General features: G+C 43.1%; 1 protein-coding gene and 1 long non-coding RNA gene across 7 annotated transcripts in view; one reads left to right on the top strand and one right to left on the bottom strand.

The window, feature by feature from the left end:
- Window positions 1-460: 460 nt before the first annotated feature.
- LOC139791633 (uncharacterized) lies at window positions 461-6,123 on the bottom strand. Of its 2 annotated transcripts, XR_011723977.1 has the most exons (3): window positions 5,788-6,119; window positions 3,653-5,668; window positions 461-1,277 (listed from the first exon to the last, which is right to left on the bottom strand). It is a non-coding gene; the product is annotated as an uncharacterized lncRNA (long non-coding RNA). The 2 variants fall into 2 exon arrangements; XR_011723976.1 differs by lacking the exon at window positions 461-1,277 and having other exon boundaries at window positions 4,377-5,668; window positions 5,788-6,123.
- Window positions 6,124-6,342: 219 nt separating this feature from the next.
- The window catches only part of BEND7 (BEN domain containing 7), a 47,302-nt gene continuing 33,852 nt past the window's right edge, over window positions 6,343-19,792 (top strand). Inside the window, exons 1-2 of one of the 5 annotated variants that reach the window (XM_071734094.1) lie at window positions 6,343-6,748; window positions 10,617-10,700. In XM_071734094.1, coding sequence (XP_071590195.1) covers window positions 6,688-6,748; window positions 10,617-10,700 — 145 coding nt within the window. In that variant the 5' untranslated portion in view covers window positions 6,343-6,687. Of the gene's footprint in view, window positions 6,749-9,030; window positions 9,055-10,616; window positions 10,701-19,792 lie in introns of those variants that run through there. The other 4 variants (XM_071734095.1, XM_071734093.1, XM_071734097.1 and 1 more) reach the window with 4 other exon arrangements.

Genomic DNA, 19,792 nt, shown 5'->3' on the forward strand with positions numbered 1-19,792 from the left:
GTTGAGTGTAAAGTATTGTACTTCTGTGTTTGAGCTCAGTAGCTTCTCTTCAACCCAGGCAAGAAATCAAAGTTGCTATTGAATGATGATACTGCTGTGTTGTCCATTTAATCCCTGCAGGATGTGTCCATCTCAGAGAAAATATCCATTCAGCTGCATTGGCTGCCTCAGCAGTAGGAGGCTGAGCATTGGATGGGTGATGGAGTCTTCAGTATCTACACATCCCTGAGGGGTAAATCCAGGGGCATTAATGAAAATGCTACTGCATATCTGTTACTGCTGAATAAAAGCATCATTTTCAGATGTTGTCAGCCTCCAGCCTGACACAGATATTAAATTCACATAATCTCTCTTTAAAAAGTGCATATGTGAGTAGATTTTGAACTCCATTGTACCCCGCAATGAAATTTCATTTTTTTAGCACTGAAAAGTAGGCAGGTGGTTATGAACATGTCTTAAGCTATTTCTCCAGCCTAAAATTAAGTACTGTTTGAAAACATTTAGGGAAATAGAACATCTTAGTAGGAGCCACAGCAACTTTTCATGAATTTATTTTAGCTTGCATCAGTATTCTGAGCTACAAGGATTATAATTCAGTGGAGAGACTCTCATTGGGAGAGGGGATTGAAGGCATGGAGGCAGCAGCCCTGTGAGTTGACAGGGATGCTAATATAGCCAGAGCAGAAGTTTAGAGAGCAGATCAGAGCAGCTGGGTGGGCTGATAGAGGGGATCAGGGCAGCCCAGAGGAGCAGTAAGAGGATCCAAATAAGTGGATTAGTAGCATACCAAAGCACACATTACTTTTAGTTTTCAAACTCCCATTGACTTCAGTGCAAGTGCATTTCCTAATGTGTGGCAGGAGAAACGGAGGAGGATCAAGGCAGAACTGAGACACAGGGAGCAGCTCCTTGTGGCAAGCTGGAAATGCCAAAAAGGCTGAGCTGGGGAGGCACAGCATAATGTCCCCACATTGGTCTCAGTCAGGACTTCTAGGAAGATGGCTGTTTTCTGGGCTTCTTCATCCTGCAGCCTCAAGGAGCTGTCTAACATTGCTAAATGCTATTGTTCCAGCAGCTGGTTCTGCATTTTCCATCCACAGCTCCAGTGATTGGCTCTTTCCATGGCTGCACCCTTAAAACTGCCTTCAGCTGCTGGGACTGAAACAAACTGACACCAACATGTAGGTACGTTCAGTAGCAAAACCTTCTCTGAACTCTTCCTAGTGGGGGACTCATTAGGCTGCTGTAGCCTGAACAGAGCTTCTCACAATCTGTGTCTGTAACATGAATCAGAAATGATGAACAACATCATAGCAGCTGTGCTTAGGCTCCCAGGATCAAAATCAATTCCTCAACAACCCAAAGCTCAAACATGCCCCTTCCTGCAGTGCCAGACTGGTTTTACACCTCATCTCCTTGGACAGAGGTGGTAGCAATGCAAAGACACATCCAGGGTAAAATGTCTAAGCACTATTACTCTTTTTTTTAGCACAAACCCCAAAGTTCTAGGCAAAAAAATGAGCCGTACCCACATTGCCCTCAGTTCCTTTGAAACATCTTGGCTTGTAAGTGGCAAAATTTGTGCAGCTCATGGTTTCTCAGTGTTGCAGAGAAGCCCAGGACATGCAGGTATATGGGCAGACTTCTTTTACCCAAAGCTTTATTAAATCATTGAGACCTTTTCTTTATCCTCCAACAACAGTTATTGCTGAAACACCAAGGTCTCTCCAGCCACTCCTCCCAGAATCCAAAAACTGGTTTGTCCTAGGGAAGAGTTAATACCTTAATATCCAATTACCCTACAAGTATTTTATCAGAGTGGATGACCACCAAACTTTGACTCCTGGACTATATTGCCCTTCTTTGCAGTCTTAGCCCAAGCTACGTGTAAAATGACAAAGAGGGGGAAAAGCCCAGCCTTACAGTCCCAATGGGGTTTGCATTCTGATACAGAAGTATACAGAGGGTTTGTAACTGCAGACACAAAGAACACTTTGTACATAGATTCAGTTATATTCTTTATTGTTGAAACAGTTCTGGAATGTTTTGGTCTCCCTGAGCTGGCAAACAGACGAAAACATTCAATTTTCTTTTGGATTTGCATGAGGAAGATTAACAAGCAGCAAAAGGGTCAAAAAGCCATTTTTAAACAGTGTCCCAAAGGAAAAAAGAGACTAAGGATGGAGACGTAGGATGTCAAGTACTGTGACTAAAATAATAACAGGAAGAACTTCAGGTGGAATTGGAAAACAAACAGCACTCATGTGCTTTGGGCTTCTTCAGGACAACCAGCAGCTCAGCTCTGTAATGATCTGGTCCTCAGATATGCCAACACAAAACCCCCTGAAAGTGAGTTTGTAATAAGGTAGCACAGCATCAAGGTGACCTATTGTCAGGTTGGGTCAGGTTGGGAGCTAAGAAGAAGTCCTGCCTATGGATTCTGTATGACCACAAAATTATCCTTGGAAACCAGCAGGGCAAAAATAATGCTACCCACAGTTTATAAAATCCTCAGTGACAGTCATTCCACATAACTGACCAGAACAGAGAACCTATTAGCCTGTCACCTGTGTAGCTCCTGGCCTCTAATTTACCTCTTCACCCCTCTCCTGCTTCCTAATGCCACACTGAACTTCTTCAGGTTCCCAAATGAATAACCCTGGCACTATTAATGTGACAGTCAGCAGCCTCTTCCTACCTCACCCGGCCTCACATGAATTCCTTGACATTAGACTTAAAATACCAAATCATTGAGCTTGTCAGGCTTTTTCCAGTATAATTCTTCCAACTGAAAAGCTGAAGGAGCTCTTAAGAGCTCTATACACCCTTTAATTCTCCTCAGTTCTAGGATTCTTCAGTCTTCTTTGTCCTACGTTGTCCTGTTTTCTGAATAATAATAAAAATATTATAATGAACTGGACACACCTGTGAGCCTGGAAGCAAAGAAAAAGTCTGGGACATGTTGATGTGAAGAGCACTGCAGTTGTTTATACTGAAATATTGCTAGATTTATTATATTTAATTGATTTAGCATCTGAAGTGAAAAAAAAATATTTTACACACCAAAAAATTGTTGGAGAAATGAGTATCAGGTAGAACGGGGAAGAAATATTTTGAAAGTAACTTGCAGCATAATAAATTGTTAACTAGGAAGTAGTCAGGGATAATCATACTGACCTGGGATATGCTGCAAGATAAAGCCCTTATTTAGTTAGCTGATTTCATGGCATTTTGAAAAACATTACTCAACAGTTTGATGGGAGGAAATACTTTGTGACTGTTCATTAATATATACAAAATACTCTGATTTTTCCACATTTTCACCAGGGAAAAAAGGAACTATGGGTTCTTACTATGTAATAATAATGATCCAATACCAAGGCATTAACTGAAATAAAAGATAGAATTAAATGCTGACTGCCCCTCAGAGCCAGTGCACTTTATCTGAAGTCACTTGGCTGCCAGGGCACTGCAGCCAGTGACTATCTAGGGTGACACAAGGCAGCCATTCTAATGGAATAAAGAGGACTTTCATCTCTGGCTTTCTCCAGCTTGAATAATGCAATGGTGACCAATGATAAATGAGCAGATGGTCTGAGTCCAGTTGTACAATACCCACCCCAAAATGCCCCACAACAGGCTCACAACTTACTGCACACGGGGACTCTGAGTTCCTGAAGTAGCTTTTTTTTTTTTTTTTTTAAGTCATGGCTGAGGAACATTAGCAGTACAGGACAGAAAGCTTGTTTTTCAGCTACAGGATCCTCCTACATGTTGTGTGGATAACTAGAAGACTTTGACCTAAAGTCACCTCGCCCTAGTTTCTAATTCACTTTTATGCAGATGAGGTGGCAGGATTGGGGCCTAGGTATCCAAACAGGCTAATTTAATAAATGAAAATCACAAGATTTACCCATCTGAGTAATCATCATTAGGTTTGCTTGCAGAATCAGGCAAAATAATAGAATCTCTTAAATTCACAAGAAGCACAATAAGATATACTAATGAAAAAGGGGATGTGCTAACTCCCATAAAATGTTACTTGAAACTGAAGTGTGCAGCAGTCAGACTGAAATGTCATTTTGAATCATGAGCATCCCTTTAAGCAAAAAAAATCCAACACAGAGAAGGAAAACTAAAAGGAGAAAGGGAGCAGATGATGAAACACTGCCATCACTTTTTCGTAAATTATACCCCAAAACGTTGTGCAACATGGGGTAATAGAGGAAAACAGAAAGGACCTTTTATTTTTGTGGCACATTTCTCTGGCAAATGCAGGATAAAGCCTATCATGTGAGTTGAACAGTAAATGAAGGCTTTATGCTTTATAAAAATTCTCCTGTTGTCTCAGAAAGGATGAGAGTCAAACACAACAGTTTCAGCAATGCTGGAAGACTTGTACATGAAGTTAGCAGACAGGAATCAGCAGACTGCTTGGGGAGACAAAAACAAAAAACAAAATACTCCTTTTGTACACAAAATTTAGGCACATAATGCTGATGCATTTCAGACTTGACTTCTCTGCACTGTGCCAGAGACGAATTGGACCCACACAATTTAGCAAACAGCATATGACATCCATCTACCTTTGCTGCTTCAGCATCCTCCCAAAAATATATAATGCAGGATTTTAAATAGTATGTTAGCCCAGTTTCCTTTCACAAAGTCTTACAGGGAAGTTTAGGAAAATTCCAAAAGTAGCATATTGATTGCCTCTGGGATTTTCCACTTAGCAATTTAATAGACTATCACACCCTTACCCAATCTGTGAGGGTTCCATAATCTCCCTCCTGAATTTAATTTTCCAGAGTCTAATAAATTTTACCATTAAGCACATTTTCTGATATTGCTTCACCATTAAACCTGTTTCCTGACTTTGGTTTTTCAGAACCGTGTATACTACCTGCACAGTATTTGGACAACAGCTTCCACGAGAGAAAGCAGCAGGTCTGACTGTCTGTGCACACAGTCGGGATACAGATCACTATTGTTAATATTCAGTTCACTTTCCTCTTACTAATTTTGTGGCATTATTCCAAGTGATAGGGTCAGTCAATATTACTGGAGCCAGCAGGATTCTCCTGGGTACTCTGACTAGGCCACGGGAAGATCTGCATTTGCATCTGTTGGAGTAGGCGTCTGCAAGTAGCACATATTCCTCTCCTTGTCAAAACACAGCCTGACTGCACACAAAACACAAGATGATGATCGGGAGCTGTGTTTTCAGTTATTGGTAGTCACAACTGTAAAAGCCTGGGTCTTTCCTCCACAGGCAACAGACAAAAGCGCTGCCGAGTGTAAAAAAAAAGGTACACCACAAACTAATTTTGGCAAAAGCACTCTTGACTAAGAAAAACGTTACACCAGGAACAAAGTGAACGCCGTAAGTGAACTGGAAGCACGGGTGAAGGCATCAAGTGGTGAATAAATCAAGGTGCTGGTGCCTGCGGTCTCCGGGCCATCCTTATGCCCACGGTGACCCCTCGGTGACCGTCGGAGGGTTGCCAGACACAACAAGTCCCACTTCTCCGGAGGACTTCAACTCTCTTCTCCTGCCTACAGCGATTCCACCTCCTAACTCCGCGTTTAACCCGGGCGGGTGAAACTCAGCATCCCTCAGCCCGGTACAGCGCGATCCTCCGGGCCTTGGGCTGGGACGCGATAAATGCTGTAAAACAAGGTAACAAGCAGCTGTTAGCATCACCCAAACCCCGTTTCGAGGTGTTTGCCCACTTCCCCCACACCGCGGCCCCACCAGCGTCAAGTTCAACCCCATCCCCACCGGACCTTGTCCCGAGAACCTCTCCGGTCCCGCTAAACACGAAGAGTTTCCCCCCCGTCCCGCAGCCCCTCAGGGAACCCACCGACGCCGCCGGGGCCCGACCGCCCGGCGGCTGCGACGCAAAGGCCGCGCCCGGGAGGCCGCCGCTCTCTCTCACGGCCGGGCACCCCCCGCCTGCTTGCCGGGAAGCCGCGGGGCCTTCCCGGGGGCGGGAAGGGGAACGGGTGGCGGTGGCGGTGGCGGCGGCGGGGCACGGCACGGGGAGCGCGCAAGTGCCCGTGAGGGCAGGCGGGGGGGTGGGTGTGTGAGGACGGGGGGGAGTGGGGGGCGGAGGCGGCGGGAAGGGGGGACACACACAAAATGGCGCTGCCCTCTCAGCCCCTCTCTTTCTCTCTTCAGCCCCACTCTCCGCCGTCCCCGCGGCGGGGCTCGGCCGCTTTCCCCGGCGTGTCGTGCGGCGACGGAGCGGCCTCGGGGTGGCGGCTTACGGCCGGCGGTTTGGCGGAACCGCCGCGGGGAGCGCCGGGCTGCGCGCCGCCTTCCCCCAGCAGGTGGCACCGGGGTCCCGGAGCCGGCGGCGAGCCATTGCGGGCCGCCCTTCGCCGCCGGGCCGCGGCCGCGCAGCCGGCGGGGGGGAAGGCGGCGGCGGCGCTGCCCGGCATCGCCCCAGCGGGGCTCCCCCCGCCGCACCCCGCTTTCCCTTAAAGTTTGGGGCGGGAGGCACGGGGAGGGGGGGGTAGAAGACCGGAGCCAACTTGTCCCAGATCCCTTTTATTGACCCGCCGGCCGGAGCCGCCGTCTCCCAACCCCCGCGTGTTTTGCTGATTAAAGAGACGGACCTTGGTCTTGCCACCGCCGGGTGGCCGCCCGGCCGCCCCGCCGCCCCGCCGCTTCCTGTCCGCACCATGGAGTTCACCCAGAGGAAGAGAAGCAGGAAATCCCAAAGCTTTAAACTGATCAACGAAGGTAAAGGCGGCGGCGGCGGCGGGCGGGGGGCGGCGGGGGTGGCCGGGGCTTTGTTCCCTGGCCGGGGGCAGCCCCGACTTTGGCACCGGGGGGAGCGGGGCGTTATGAAACGCCCGGGCTCCCGCTCCCCCCATCGCCTCCCCCTCCCCGGCTCTGTTATTTAACTCCGCAATCCTCTGGTTGAACTCCCCGAAACCATTGCACGCCTTTTATTGCTTTAATTTTTTTTTTCACCCCCCTTTCCCTTTTTTTTTTTTTTTTTTTTTTTTTTTTTTTTTTTTTTTTAATATGTGTTAATGTGTTGTTGCAAAAACAACACCCTTCCACCTCCCCCCCCTCCCCGGCCCCCCCCGGAAAGGTGGACGTGTTTTTTCCAGACAGATCTAGCACACAAAATAAAGTTGGATCGTGTTTCGTGGTAAATCCTGCTATGAAGGGGGGGAGAAATGGTAAAATCAGGAAGCGAGCAGAAAATAATGACACTTGAGCAGCAGCGGACCTTCTTAGTATTCAACTCCTGTGCATTTATTGTGTTTTGGGTGGTTTTTTCCTCCCCTTGACTGCGTACATCCGCGTATTTCAAAGAAAAGCCGAGTAGAGGTTGCTTTATTAAAAATCCACGCGACTAATTAATTGTACGTGGGCAGGGGAGAGCCGCTGGCGTGTAACTTGTTCACTCAGGGTGTGTTTGCTCTTGGAAAAGAGGGTATTTTATAAGAGATTGTCGGGGGCAAAATATTTGGATTCATGTCAAGGAAGAAGCACAGCTCTGTGTTTCAGTCTTCTTCATGTTGGGTTTGGATGTTTGTTTTGGGTTGTTTTTTTGTTGGTTTTTTTTTTTTAGTAATAAGATACAGGCGCTGGTAGGCATTTTAACAGGTGGACTTCCCAGCCTTAGGGATTTATTTTAGTTGGGACTTTATCCCTTCTCCGGCTGATGAGATCTTTTCACCCTCGTGGATTTGTCTTGAGCTCTTTTTTCCTTTTGTGTTTGCAAGTATTGGGCAGGAATATCTCCATGAAGCACCGTCTGTGTCCTGCATACCAAGTTCAAGGCAGGTGACTGCTTGGGTGTAATGTCACACTGGGGGAAGGGGACACACACACACAGGAGTATCAAGACCTGTTGTCTGTAGAGAGATGTCTTTGCAGACTCTCTGCAGAATCGTGTTTGATGCAAAGAAATTTAAAGGTGGAAATAAACTCTCCTGACAGGAATAGTAAATAATGACTTGTATCATTGCAGGGGGGTCTGGAGTGCTGCACATACTCCTTGTTAAAAACTAGAGGAGCAGTGAGCTGTCAGACCTGTCTGAAACATGCTGGAGGTCTGCGTGCATTAGCAAACCTGTTGAGAGGTTTAATTTCTAGGTTTGGGGCATTGTGATATTGAACATGCTCCTAACTTGAAGGCAGAGTTAGTGCTGGACTGGGACAGAACCTGGGGGAGCAGGAAGTGACACATTTGGAAAAGCAAAACTGAAATTGAAGATTCGGATTTATTTCCGTCCTCATGGAGCTGTGAAAAGAATATGTGTGCTATCAGCAATAGGTGACTGTTTTGCCAGTTCTCCCTTGCCACTTGTTACAGGTTTAGATATGTATAGGACAGTGTATAGGACAAACTATTTAATAAATAAATTTAGTTATGATGGTTCATTGTTAGTAATTCTTATTTTATATGGGATTTTTTTTTTTTTTTGGATGTGTAAAGTCAAATAGTCAAAATACACTAAAAACATTCTAGAGAGAGAATTATGTCTTTGTACTTTGAGAACAGAGGAGATAAAACTGACATTTTGCATGGGAGTCTTCACTCACATACTCTTTTTCTATCACAGTTGATTAGAAAGATAATTATGAATAAATACTTGTCTCATGTAATTGGCCTTTGCCTCTTGCAGGAGTCATTCTGTAATGTCACAGTTTAGTGTTTACTGTTGTGAAATTCATATGGATTTCGCAGCGCCTGGACTGTGACATCTGAGGCAGGAGAAGGAAAGCAAAGAGAAGAGGGTGTGCTGTGTCAATTCGTTGGTAACAAACCATCTGCTAACAATGTGTGCCCTTAGAGTGCTTGTTCTGTCCCCAAAAAAACTTCAGAGCATCTTATTGACATGGTCAATAATGACTATATGGAGAGGAAATCCATTCCTGCACTAAATCACAGCTGTCTCTGGGGTGAAATGTTGTGACTTTAAGGCAGCAGCTGTAGATCAGAAGAATATTGGTACCAGCTGGATGTATGGAGGGAAGTGCTAGAGAAGGAACCACGTATAATCTATATATCTAAGGACCACGAGTCTGTAAGTCATTTAATTCCTAGTTTCCATGGATTAATTCTCAACAGATCTTGGATGCCCTTGAAAGGATGAAAATGCAGTGTGGTGGGTTGACCTTGGCTGGCCACCAGCTGCCCACCTCTCCATCACTGCCCCTCCTCAACAGGAGTGCTAATGGCCACGGAAGGCAGTCAGCAGAAATCCCATAGTTTTAGCCCTGTGAAAGGAGGCTTTACTTCCTCAATGTGTTATCTCAAACCCGTTTCACTCGCTGGGTGTGCTCCCTAGGCAGAGGAACCCTTTGTGTAGCACCTTGCCACTGACCTCTCCAACTCCCTGTTGTGTTTTGTTCCCCCTCATTTTCTTTCCAAGCCCTTTCCTTTCTTTTGTGTCTCTGTACTGGGCTCAGTTCTCGTTTACTTATTGGGTTGTTCCTCCTCTTGTGCCCTCGAGACAGTCGTGCTGTACAAATAAAGAGCACATAACAAAAAAGTTTGGCTTTCCAGGAGACCTTTCTGATCCTGTAGCTGTTTTGTTAGAGGTGCAGGTGTGCTGCTCACTGGAGGAGGAGCTCCTGCCCTCTGTGGCTGTAGTGCCTTTTAAGTGAATCCCCCGAAGTGCTCTTCCATGACTTAATCTCTGCCTCACTTTTTCTGAGGCAAGTAAATATAAAAACCAGTTTACGAAGGGAGTAGCTGAGAGCATTGGGAACTGGGAGATCATTGAAGAAGTTGTTAGGTGGGGAGGTGGCTGTTCCAAGACACTGAATATATTGTTCAGTCTTCAGCAATTTGCCGAAGGAAGGACAAAGTGTGTGCCAGTAGCAGAGTCAAAAACAGCATCCAGGAGAGCTGTCTTTAGACAATTGTTTTTTTTTTTTTTCTTGGACTTACTATTCCTTCTGTACACACACGTAAACAAAGCTCTGGTTATACTGAATAGATTACAGCAGAGACCTTCACACCAAAATACGCTTTTATTTGAAGTAGAAATTCAGTGGTGATTTTATTTTTTTTTTCCTGTGACATCTCTGAATAGGATATGCTAATATTTATTCTCAGGGTTGTCACAGATGTTAGTTTCTGTAGATGAATATCCTAAGGTGTCCCTGATCCTCCTTTCTTCAGAATTCAGAGGCCAGTGACACCAGTACAACTCAGAATAGCTGAACGGTGCAGCCCTAATGTATGTTGCTGATTTTCTGATTAAGGTGAAGTTTGAAAGTTTTCCTTAGTCTCTGTGAAGTTGAAGATTTTTGGATAAATCTGCTTTCCATCTGTAAAGTAAGAAGCCAGATAATTGGCATCTGGTGGGATAATTTGCTGTGAAAATGAACACAGTAATTTAGGGCAGGCGTAGCTATTCCCTAAAATCTGTGAAATATTTGAGCTGAGTCTTTCCAGTGTGAGCAAAGGTTTCTTTAGGAGGTGCTGATACAGAGCACATTTTCTGTGGTTAATTTGATGTACACGAAATAAACTGCAGATATATTGATAAATTATCTAGTAAAACTGTAGCAATGTGTTCAGTGTTCATTTTTTCCAGATCACTTGAGTTCTAATTTTTTTTATCGTTTTTCATTCCAGATTACCATCATGAGATATATAAGATCTCTGACTACAGCAATGATGTTAATGGGGAGACCAAAGAAACACAACCAGTTTTTTTAGGTATGTGCTTGTGTTGATTAATTTCTGAGCAACATAGCGTGGCCATTTGCAATTAGGGAGGAAAAAAACCTCTGTGCAAGCGCAGGAAGCGCCTGCCATTGTTTAATATGACATTCTTTTCAAGACCCTTTTATTTTAAGAATTGCCAATATATCCTTTATTAACACTGCTAAAAGTTGTAATTTCAGACATAAATGTTTATTAGTGTCTACACACAGTGCTAATTATCACTCACTCAGAGAGCCAGATGCTGACTCTGCAGTTTTGCAGCTCTGTGCTCACCCCATTTACATTGCATATTCACTGGCATGCTTCACTGGCAATAGTTTGTGTAATTGGGGTATTACATCTTTGACATCTGGATAACAGAAATTCAATTTCCAGGAAGCTGCTATTTGTTTGGTTTTGCTTCTGCCTTGGGTGGGATAGAGGATTAATGTGCTGTCTTAATGTAATGTCCTTTCACCTCCGTAGCCTGCCTGCTAATCCTGCCATGGCAAAATTAAATTAAATCAACAGTTAAAAACGTGTAAAGAAAACAGAGAACTAATATAGACTCTGGAGCATGATGTATACTACAGCATGATAGGACTGGTTATCAGTGAACCTTTATCTTTCCCATCAGTGTGCTTTTTTGTCCTGTATAAGCCCTCAGCTGCAGAGTACTTCTTGCTTTCCTGCTCCCAGCCTGCTCCTGTTGCATCTCACACTTCACCTGGTGCTACACCTCTTGGCAAAAAATTGGTGGGCAAAATTCAGAGGTGTAAGGGCCTGATTTTTGAGCTACAATAGTCACTCTTGCTGTATGAAACAAGCTCTTGGACACCTTGCTCAAGCTCTGGAGAAAGCAGGTGCCTTTGCAGCAAGAAATTTGGAGGTGTCTACCTCCACTAAGCTGCACCAGGAGCCTGAGCAGTTTTGTAGGGTGATTTAAGGTTTTTGTACTGTGTGTGTTGCCTGCTTGAGCCAGAAATAAGCATTTGACTTGAGTTTGTGAATGGGCACCTGAAGTCAAACTGCACACAAAATGCCTTTGTCTCCTTAATCCCTTGTGTGACATCTTCCTCTGGAGGAGGATGAAAGAGAAATGAAAGAGAAAAGGAAGAGAAATGAAAGAGAAAGGGAGGATGTCTTGGGCAGTGCAGAATCTTCTGATGATTGGAATATTTACAGAGGGGTGAGAGCTGCTTTACGTTCCCTTCTCAGCCTCTCTCCATTAGGCTTTGAGCAAATATTTCTTCCCTACACCCATTTACAGGGAGAAGCAAAAGTGGCTGCTGTGCTTTGTCTTCGAATTCCATGTTTTTTAAGCTCTTTTGGTGAAGTCTGGTAAACCTGGTGGAGAAAGCTCCACCAGAGGTTTATTTTGAATGCTTTCTCTTCCAGCCTTAAATCATCATGATAAACTTTGGTAGGAGTTGGGTGTCTATTTGCTGAAGCCAGGATTCTAAGAATTAGAAGCATCTGGAGAGACCTAATAGCAACCTTCCAGTACCTGAAGGAGGCCTACAGGAAGGCTGGAGAAGGACTGTTTGTGAGAGCCTGAGTGATAGGACGAGGGGCAGTGGTTTTAAATTAGAGTAGAGTAGATTTAGAGTGGATTTTAGGAACAAGTTCTTTACTATGAGGCTAGTGGACAACTGGAACAGGTTGCCTGGGGAGGTAGGTGAGGCCTCATCCCTGGAGATACTCAAGGTGAGGCTTGATAAGGTTCTGAGCAACCTGATGTAGTTGAGGGTGTCCTTGCTTACTGCAAGGGGTTCGGAATAAGTGACCTTTAGGGGTCCCTTCCAACCCAAATTATTCTATGATTCTATTCTATGTGCAGGAGTTTGTGCTTTTGACATCTGTGCCATAAACCAGACCAATGGATTTTGATTTGGTTGTGTTGTCAGTGGGTTTGGTTTTGGCAGTTTTGTGAGTGTACCTGTCTTTTTCTTGAGACTGAATGTGCTCTGGCATTTAAATGCCTAAGTTCATCTATTGAAGAGCTGGTCAGAATTTAAAATTAAAGAATGTGAGTCGTATCAAGGATCTTTCTTACCAGGTGCTGAAGCACAGATTTGCAGTCCTGTGAGCCCACCCCCAGTTGCTATGCAAAGGAAAACGTGCTGTTTCCTGACAATGTCCTGAGTGTCTGACTTTCAAATTTCCTCAAAGCGTGTGGGTTTTGACAAGACTGAATGATGTATGACCATGAAAGATTTGTAGGTTAGGTTTTTTTCATTTGGTTGGTTTCTTTTTTCCTTGGGAGTTGGGTTCAATTTATTAAGTTACTCAGAGCTCACACAACCACCTTCACTTCAATAGGTTACTGTGGTGTCCACTTTTATTCAGATTCCTAGTGACAAGGACACTGATCTAAGAGGTAGGGAAAGCAGTGTCAGGGACTGAACCCAAATGAAATCACTCAAAATCTGAGTCCCCACTTCTCCATGGCAATCTGGGATGAGTGGTGTTTGGCATTTCAGCTTTCCTTTAAAGAATTTCATACTGCATGGAGTTATTTTTCCAAGTGCTTCAGGAATGGTGGGATCCCAACACTTTCCCCAGCTTGGTGAGGTGTCCACTAATGAAGGAGGCTCAGGTGTAGCCACTGCTTCATTTGATTTTACTGTTTTATGCCAAAATTCATCCCAGATTTATGCTCACTCCAACTTGTTGGTGTAGAGTCAGGTTTGTTCTCCAATTTAGGTGTTTCGACTGATCCATGGTATCAGCTGTTGAAACCTCAAGGTGATGCAGCTTCTAGTATGCAAAATGGTGGTAGGATACATAATTGAAACTGTTATATTTAGCAAAGATGCATTAATACCATTTTATGAAGGAGTGAAGCTTTATCTGTGTGTTGAGAACCATGAACTCAAACTGTAGAAAGGCACTGGTTAGAAGAGGGGGGTTTCTAGAGTAAATGAGTAATTTAGAAGAATAAGTTTGACTAACATGCAAATGTATTAAGATCAGATGTCCAGGAAGTCCTGTTTGACTTAGATGTCTTTTTTGCACCAAGCTCAAGATGGGTAAAATGTGGCTTTGTGGAAGCAGGCTTCAAATTGGAGAAAACTTCAGCAATGAGAGGCCATGGCAGTGGACGTGAGCTCTGGTGGCAATGGTATGAAGCTCAGCTGCTTTTTGAATTGATCTTGGTAGGCTTAGGAAGGTTGCTTATGGGGTGCAGTGGAGAAGTTTGTAAAATTTGAGGGGCAAACATAATTCCTGAATTTTGCAGGACTGGAGTCTCTTTTGTCTTGAAGGGAAGGGGCTTAGTTATCTGATGCCAGGACAGACTGCTCAACCAGAATGGGAGGAGGCTGTCTGAAGTGAAGTGCTTAAACCTTGATTATGGACAGGGTTTAAGACAGAAATGACTTCAGCTTTTATCTGTTATCAGCATAAACCTTCTGTCACAGGGCTTCCAGCCCAGACTTGGACAAGTCCACGAGGGGACCATACAACAGTATCTTGTGAACAGTGCATGTTAAACCTGGCTTTTCTACATGCAAGTATCTTTTGCATACACCACACTGTTGGTTTGGGGTTTTTTTTCAGTTTTAGTATTTTATTATCACACACAAAAGCAGAAATGTAATATACCTCCAGACTGAGTGTTTTTTCAATGCTTTCAGCTTGAAATTCAGGCTCTATGTTTGAAAGGTTAATGTAGAAAACTAATTATATTATCCTGGTAACCAAATATGTGATGAGACATTTGTCTGTGTAATTAACAGTGAAGAACTTTTATAGTTTCATAAAATCGAATGCTACACACAGTGTGCTTGGAGCATTTGTTTTGAAGAGATGTCCAAAACAGAGATGTTTATGACTGATATAAAGTGGAACTGAAATGTACTGTAATGCAGGTGTCTGCATTTTACAGCATTTCACATTGTTGAAATGGAAGGCAGCAGATTAATAACTTCACTATGTCATGGTAAAAATAAATAATGTGTTTTTGGAGCAGGGGAGAGATGCATAAGTTACTCACTAATTTCAAGAATTTATTCTGTCCCAGAAATAATACCCTTTGTGATTTATTCACAGAAAAAAAGTTGACTTACCAGAAGTCTGTGAAGTTACTTGTTACTTTTAATAGGCCTATATTGTTGGGTGCAACAGTAACTTCTGTAATTAAGCCTGCATGGAAGGTTTTTTTATAGATCTGTGCTCTCCAATGATCTGAATTCATAAAGCATTTCCCTTTGGGGCTGAGGCATGATACTGACCTGGTATATTCCCAAGAACCAAGGGAAGTTGTTGCATATATTATTATTATTTTAATTATATGACCCCATGAATAAATACATTAATTGAACAATTGCTCACTTGTTGTTTCCTCAGTGATTAAGCTGTAGCATGAAAGTGTGTAACGTGTTCTTTTGTATCTACTCCAGTTGGGTGTTTTGGAAGTGTTTCACCAACCTCTTCAAAGGAGTTATTTTGTGGTGGTGGTGGCCTGGCTGCCCTGGCTGATCCAGCTTCCAAATGCTGAACTGTCCTAGGATCTGATTCTGGTTTAGATTCTGCAAATTGCTCTGCTTATATTCCTGCTTGGGATGCTTCTGAACTCTGTGTCTTGTAGTAGGCAGGCGTGGCAGTCACCTCGTGTACTCCCATGCTTGGTTTGGGAGTAGGAGGTCTAATTTGATGGCATCCCAGTTTTCCTGCAGGAATAATCTTAGTGCTCTGTGAAAACGGATAAGTGCTTTTAAATGGCATTTTAGAGCATTGCTAAGATGCCTCAACTAAGACAGTTTAAATGTCCCTCTGTGTTACCTTAGGGTGGTCCAACTCCCCAGCTCATAACTCATGTTGCTTGCCTGACCCTCTGACACTGTTCGTGACCACTGCTCTCCCTACAGGCTCAGGGTTTAGGTTTTTAATTTGCAAAGCGTGGTGTTGCCTGTGTTACTTGTTCAGTGGAGGTTCTTATATGCCAGTAAAGACTGGAGATCACTTACTTGAGAAGTGCTTGCTTACCCCATCAATTTAGCTGCACAGATGCACAATTCAAATTACCCACAGAGCAGTCACAACAACTTCCCATGTGATTTAGGAAACCTTTGATCCGACAAGGAATTGTGCACATGGCTCCTCTGTTTTTCCCCATGCTGACCTTCACAATTGGCTGTTTCAGGACCACTTGCAGTATCAGATGACAGTGGCAAAAATATGAGTTTTGAAAGTTTTGGGTTTGGTTTTGCCAAGAAGGGGTGCTTAGCTTCCTTCTAGGATAATTGTCCTTTAAGGAAATGCTGGCTAGTATGTAACATTCAAAAAGGTGTTTTGGTCTGGCCCTGCACCGGAGCCCTGTGTCCTGCACACATGTGCCTCCCAGTGCCTTGAGCTGCTCTGAATTAGCCCTTACAAAATCTTCAAATAGAACAGCTGAGTTTTGCTGGCCCTCTTCCAGGCAAGGCAGCATTCAACTGATGTCTAATAAACTGGCATTTAATATGTTTGGTTATATAACTTGTTGCAATTTTTTTTTTTTTTTTTTTTTTTTAATTGAGCTTTCAAGCCCTATACATCAACTTCCACTTTTTCTCACCTCTGAAGGTTTGCTTCCTTACAGACCAGGCTAATATTGTCAGCTGACATGTGCCTGACTGTATGGCTGCTGTTCTTACCCTCCCTATAGCTTCTGAACTCATCCATTTCAGCCTGGTTTGGTACAAAGGTGGAAATCTGTGAGATATAAAGTACCTTCAGCAGGCAGCCTGATGGAGGAAAAAATCTGTATTTGTATACCCAAGAAATGAAGTTGCTGTAGGAGTTTCATCTGTCAAAACACAACATAAAATCAGATGCTATTTTGTAGACAATCAAACTATATTAAAAAAAGTTAGTGTGAATATTTCCTAAAACATATAAGAGACATAAGTTAAAAGCAAAGAAATTAATTGTGAAGTGTTGGGCCAAGAGAACATTGTGGTTATTTGTTTATACAAGTCAAAGGAAGAAAACATCATATGCAGAAAATTGTCTAAACGTAACCCTACTAATTAATTTATACCCTTCAAAACAAACATTATTTACAGATGTGTTTACTACTTCTCTAATAGTGGAATAGAACTGATATTTTAACATATGGACATGGTTGCATATTATTTGATAGTTCTTTGTAGCACTGTGATAATATTTGACAAATTATTTGGAAAAGTGTAATAACTTGTTGAGACACAGTGTGCTATATTTACATTAAGTTTAGTACCCATAATAATGAAAAAATGGTCAGGCTTATAAAGGCAAAGAATGAAATTAGTGAATCATTGATAATATTCTGTTAGCTGGAGCTGCTACAGGTCTGTTGCTTCAGACAGGTGCACATTCAGCATGTGGATGCCTCTTCATCCTAAGATAGTTCAGGTTTACATTTATACATTTGTAATTTTTAACATTTTTACAACTTAAAAAACAGGAATTTTCTATACTGTGCACACTTTCTGTAAGGAAAGAGATTGAAATGAGTTTTGCGGAAATTACTTTTTATGAGCATTTGATGTAATATTTTTCAGAGGGCTTTGTTTTGCCTTTTTTGTTGTTGTTTTATAAGCTTACAGTCAGGCCATGTGGAAAAGATAGATTTTATGTAAGGGGCCATCATACAAACAACTGCAACAGTAATTTTAAAAAATTGTTAATATGTTTTTGTTACTACTATTATAATCCTTACACATAAGTTCCTAAATAGGACTGTAATTTGCTGTGCTTATCTGTTTTGAGTAGTGTTTTTTAAGTATTTTGGTGTTTTGCATGTCAATTCATTGGCTCAGAAGGGATCACGTGGAGAATTCAAATGCCAAAACCTGTAGCCTGCTGGCTGAGGGCATCCCCATCTCTGTGGGAGAGGTGAGGATTCCTGGAACATGTACAGAGGCTGAAATATGCATCACTCCTCTCCAGCTTCAACATCTATCTCAGGAGGCTTTTCACAGATAGGTCATGGAGATTTTTATGTAATAAACTAATTTTTTTGTGTGTGCTTGATTATCCCATTCAGCATTTAAAAGGAAGCCTGGCTCTTCTGTAGGACATAGTAGCCTGAGCTGTTTCTCCCTGTGCCCATTCTTTTTTTTTTTTTTTTCATTTTTGAATTACATGCTTATTATCTGTGAAAATCATCAGCAGTGGAAGAGTCAATAACAAAATGCTATCATTGGGCTCTAGCAAAATGAGATAGCCAGGGAGCAAGAAGTTAAATCAGTTACTGTTCATGTGCCTGCCTGCAGATTTAGAGGGTGTAACAGCAGCTCCTCTGAGCTTGTGTCAGGAAGGATGCTGCTGTCTCCAGCCAGTTACAAATTAAAAGCTGCAAAAAGCAATAATTGGGAGAGGAGGGATGAAAACTTGAGCTGGAGACTAAGTCAGGCTTTGCTTCTAAATGCCTTTCATACAATGCACCAGACATATTTTGGGGGGGAAAAAGCCCCAAAACCAAAAAAACCCACCACAAACAAAAAAACAAAAACCACCAAAAAAAACCCTCAACAAGAGGATTCAAACAAAACCCAGCAACAATAACCCCCTAAATAAATTAATAAATAAATTACTCCCCCCATGAAACAAGCAAGCAAAATCCCTAGCAAACAAATTCACAAATGGGGAATCTCCCAGTTTTGGGTAGAGAGCTACTAAACACTGTGTATTTACATAGGATACAAGTTCAGGGTTTGCTGTAGCATAAATATAGGGTTTTTTTCTGTTTTGACAGTAAGTGTGCTTATGTCACTGTATAGGAAGGACTCTAGATGAAGGAACAAGGGACCAGAATCAAGGCTGAATAAGCTCAATTAACATAAAATATTAATGTAATTGGGCAAGGGAAATTTAATCTCTCCAACAATGTGTCAGCCAACGAGCATGCAGTCACTACACCCGACAGCAGGAGGTGGGTGGTAAGGTTGGTTTGTTGTTGTTTTTTTTTTTAATATCCAGATGCATTTTGCTATGGCATACAAATCCAGGTTGCCAACACGAAACTCTTGAGAGCCTGGTGTGCTGCAAAATGGTACAACAGTAAGGGATTGCTTCATGATCCAGTGTTGGGGAGGTTTTGGAGCTTGGAGATGGGTAGGTCCAGTGGCATGCAGGAGAAAGCAATCTTCAGTGTATGGGTCTGAGTGTCTTGATAAGTGGAGCCCGGTGGTACTCTGCAGCCTCTCGAGATTAGGAACCACAAACAGTCAGCCCTTGGTTGGGTTGGGGCCAAAAAGAGTCATTTTAAAGGAATTGGTGCTGTGATTTGTTAATTAAATCACACCCACAAGCAGAAACCCGCAGGCAAACCAACAAAATACACATGAAGCAGAACTTCCTTGCAAAGGGCTTTTCTCACCACTTGAGCTGGAGTGGAAACAGTGCTGGAGTATCGCTGTGCAGGGTTGGCAAATATTTTTCTAAGTTTGGACTAGGAGTTTTCTTGCAAACCACCCACTCTCCTTGCTGGAGCAGGGTGGGCTGGAGCCAGCTGGCACCAGTCCAGGGAACTGGTGCACCAGGTCAAGCAGGAGATGCTCTGAGAGGCTGGAGCAGATTGTACAGCCCATCTCCCCCTCTGCTTATTCACCTCCTGGAGCCCAAAACTCTCTCTTTTGGGTACTACATGTCTCTAGGTACACACCAGGTTTGCAGCTTGGTCCATCTTGGAAGGGGATTTCTGCTCTTTTAGCTGTCTGGTCTGCCCAGCTACCTAAGTGGGTGTTTTAAGTTTAGGCAACTGAATTGTGCTGTTTTGTTGATAAAATTATTCACGTGCCTGGTACCAGCTTGTTTTCAAATACCTTTTTGAACCAGAGACAGTGCACATTGCATCTTAGTTCCTTGGAGCACTGTTGTTTTTATTTTCCTGAAGTTTCTCACTCTCACTTTTCCAAAAATAGGTTTATTGTGGGAAGCCAGAATGTAAATTGAAGAGAGGATACCAAGTATTACTGTATTAAGCATGCTGTAAAGGAAGGTTGATTCATCAAGTTCCTGATCTTTGTTATTATTTGCTTAGGATGTTTGGTTTTTCTATTACCAGTAAATAAAATTAGAAGCTTCTTATTTCAGAAGGAGCTATGAACACTTCCTTATTACTACTGAATTGTTAT

Source organism: Heliangelus exortis, chromosome 1, assembly GCF_036169615.1.
Source record: "Heliangelus exortis chromosome 1, bHelExo1.hap1, whole genome shotgun sequence".
Lineage (NCBI taxonomy): Eukaryota > Metazoa > Chordata > Aves > Apodiformes > Trochilidae > Heliangelus > Heliangelus exortis.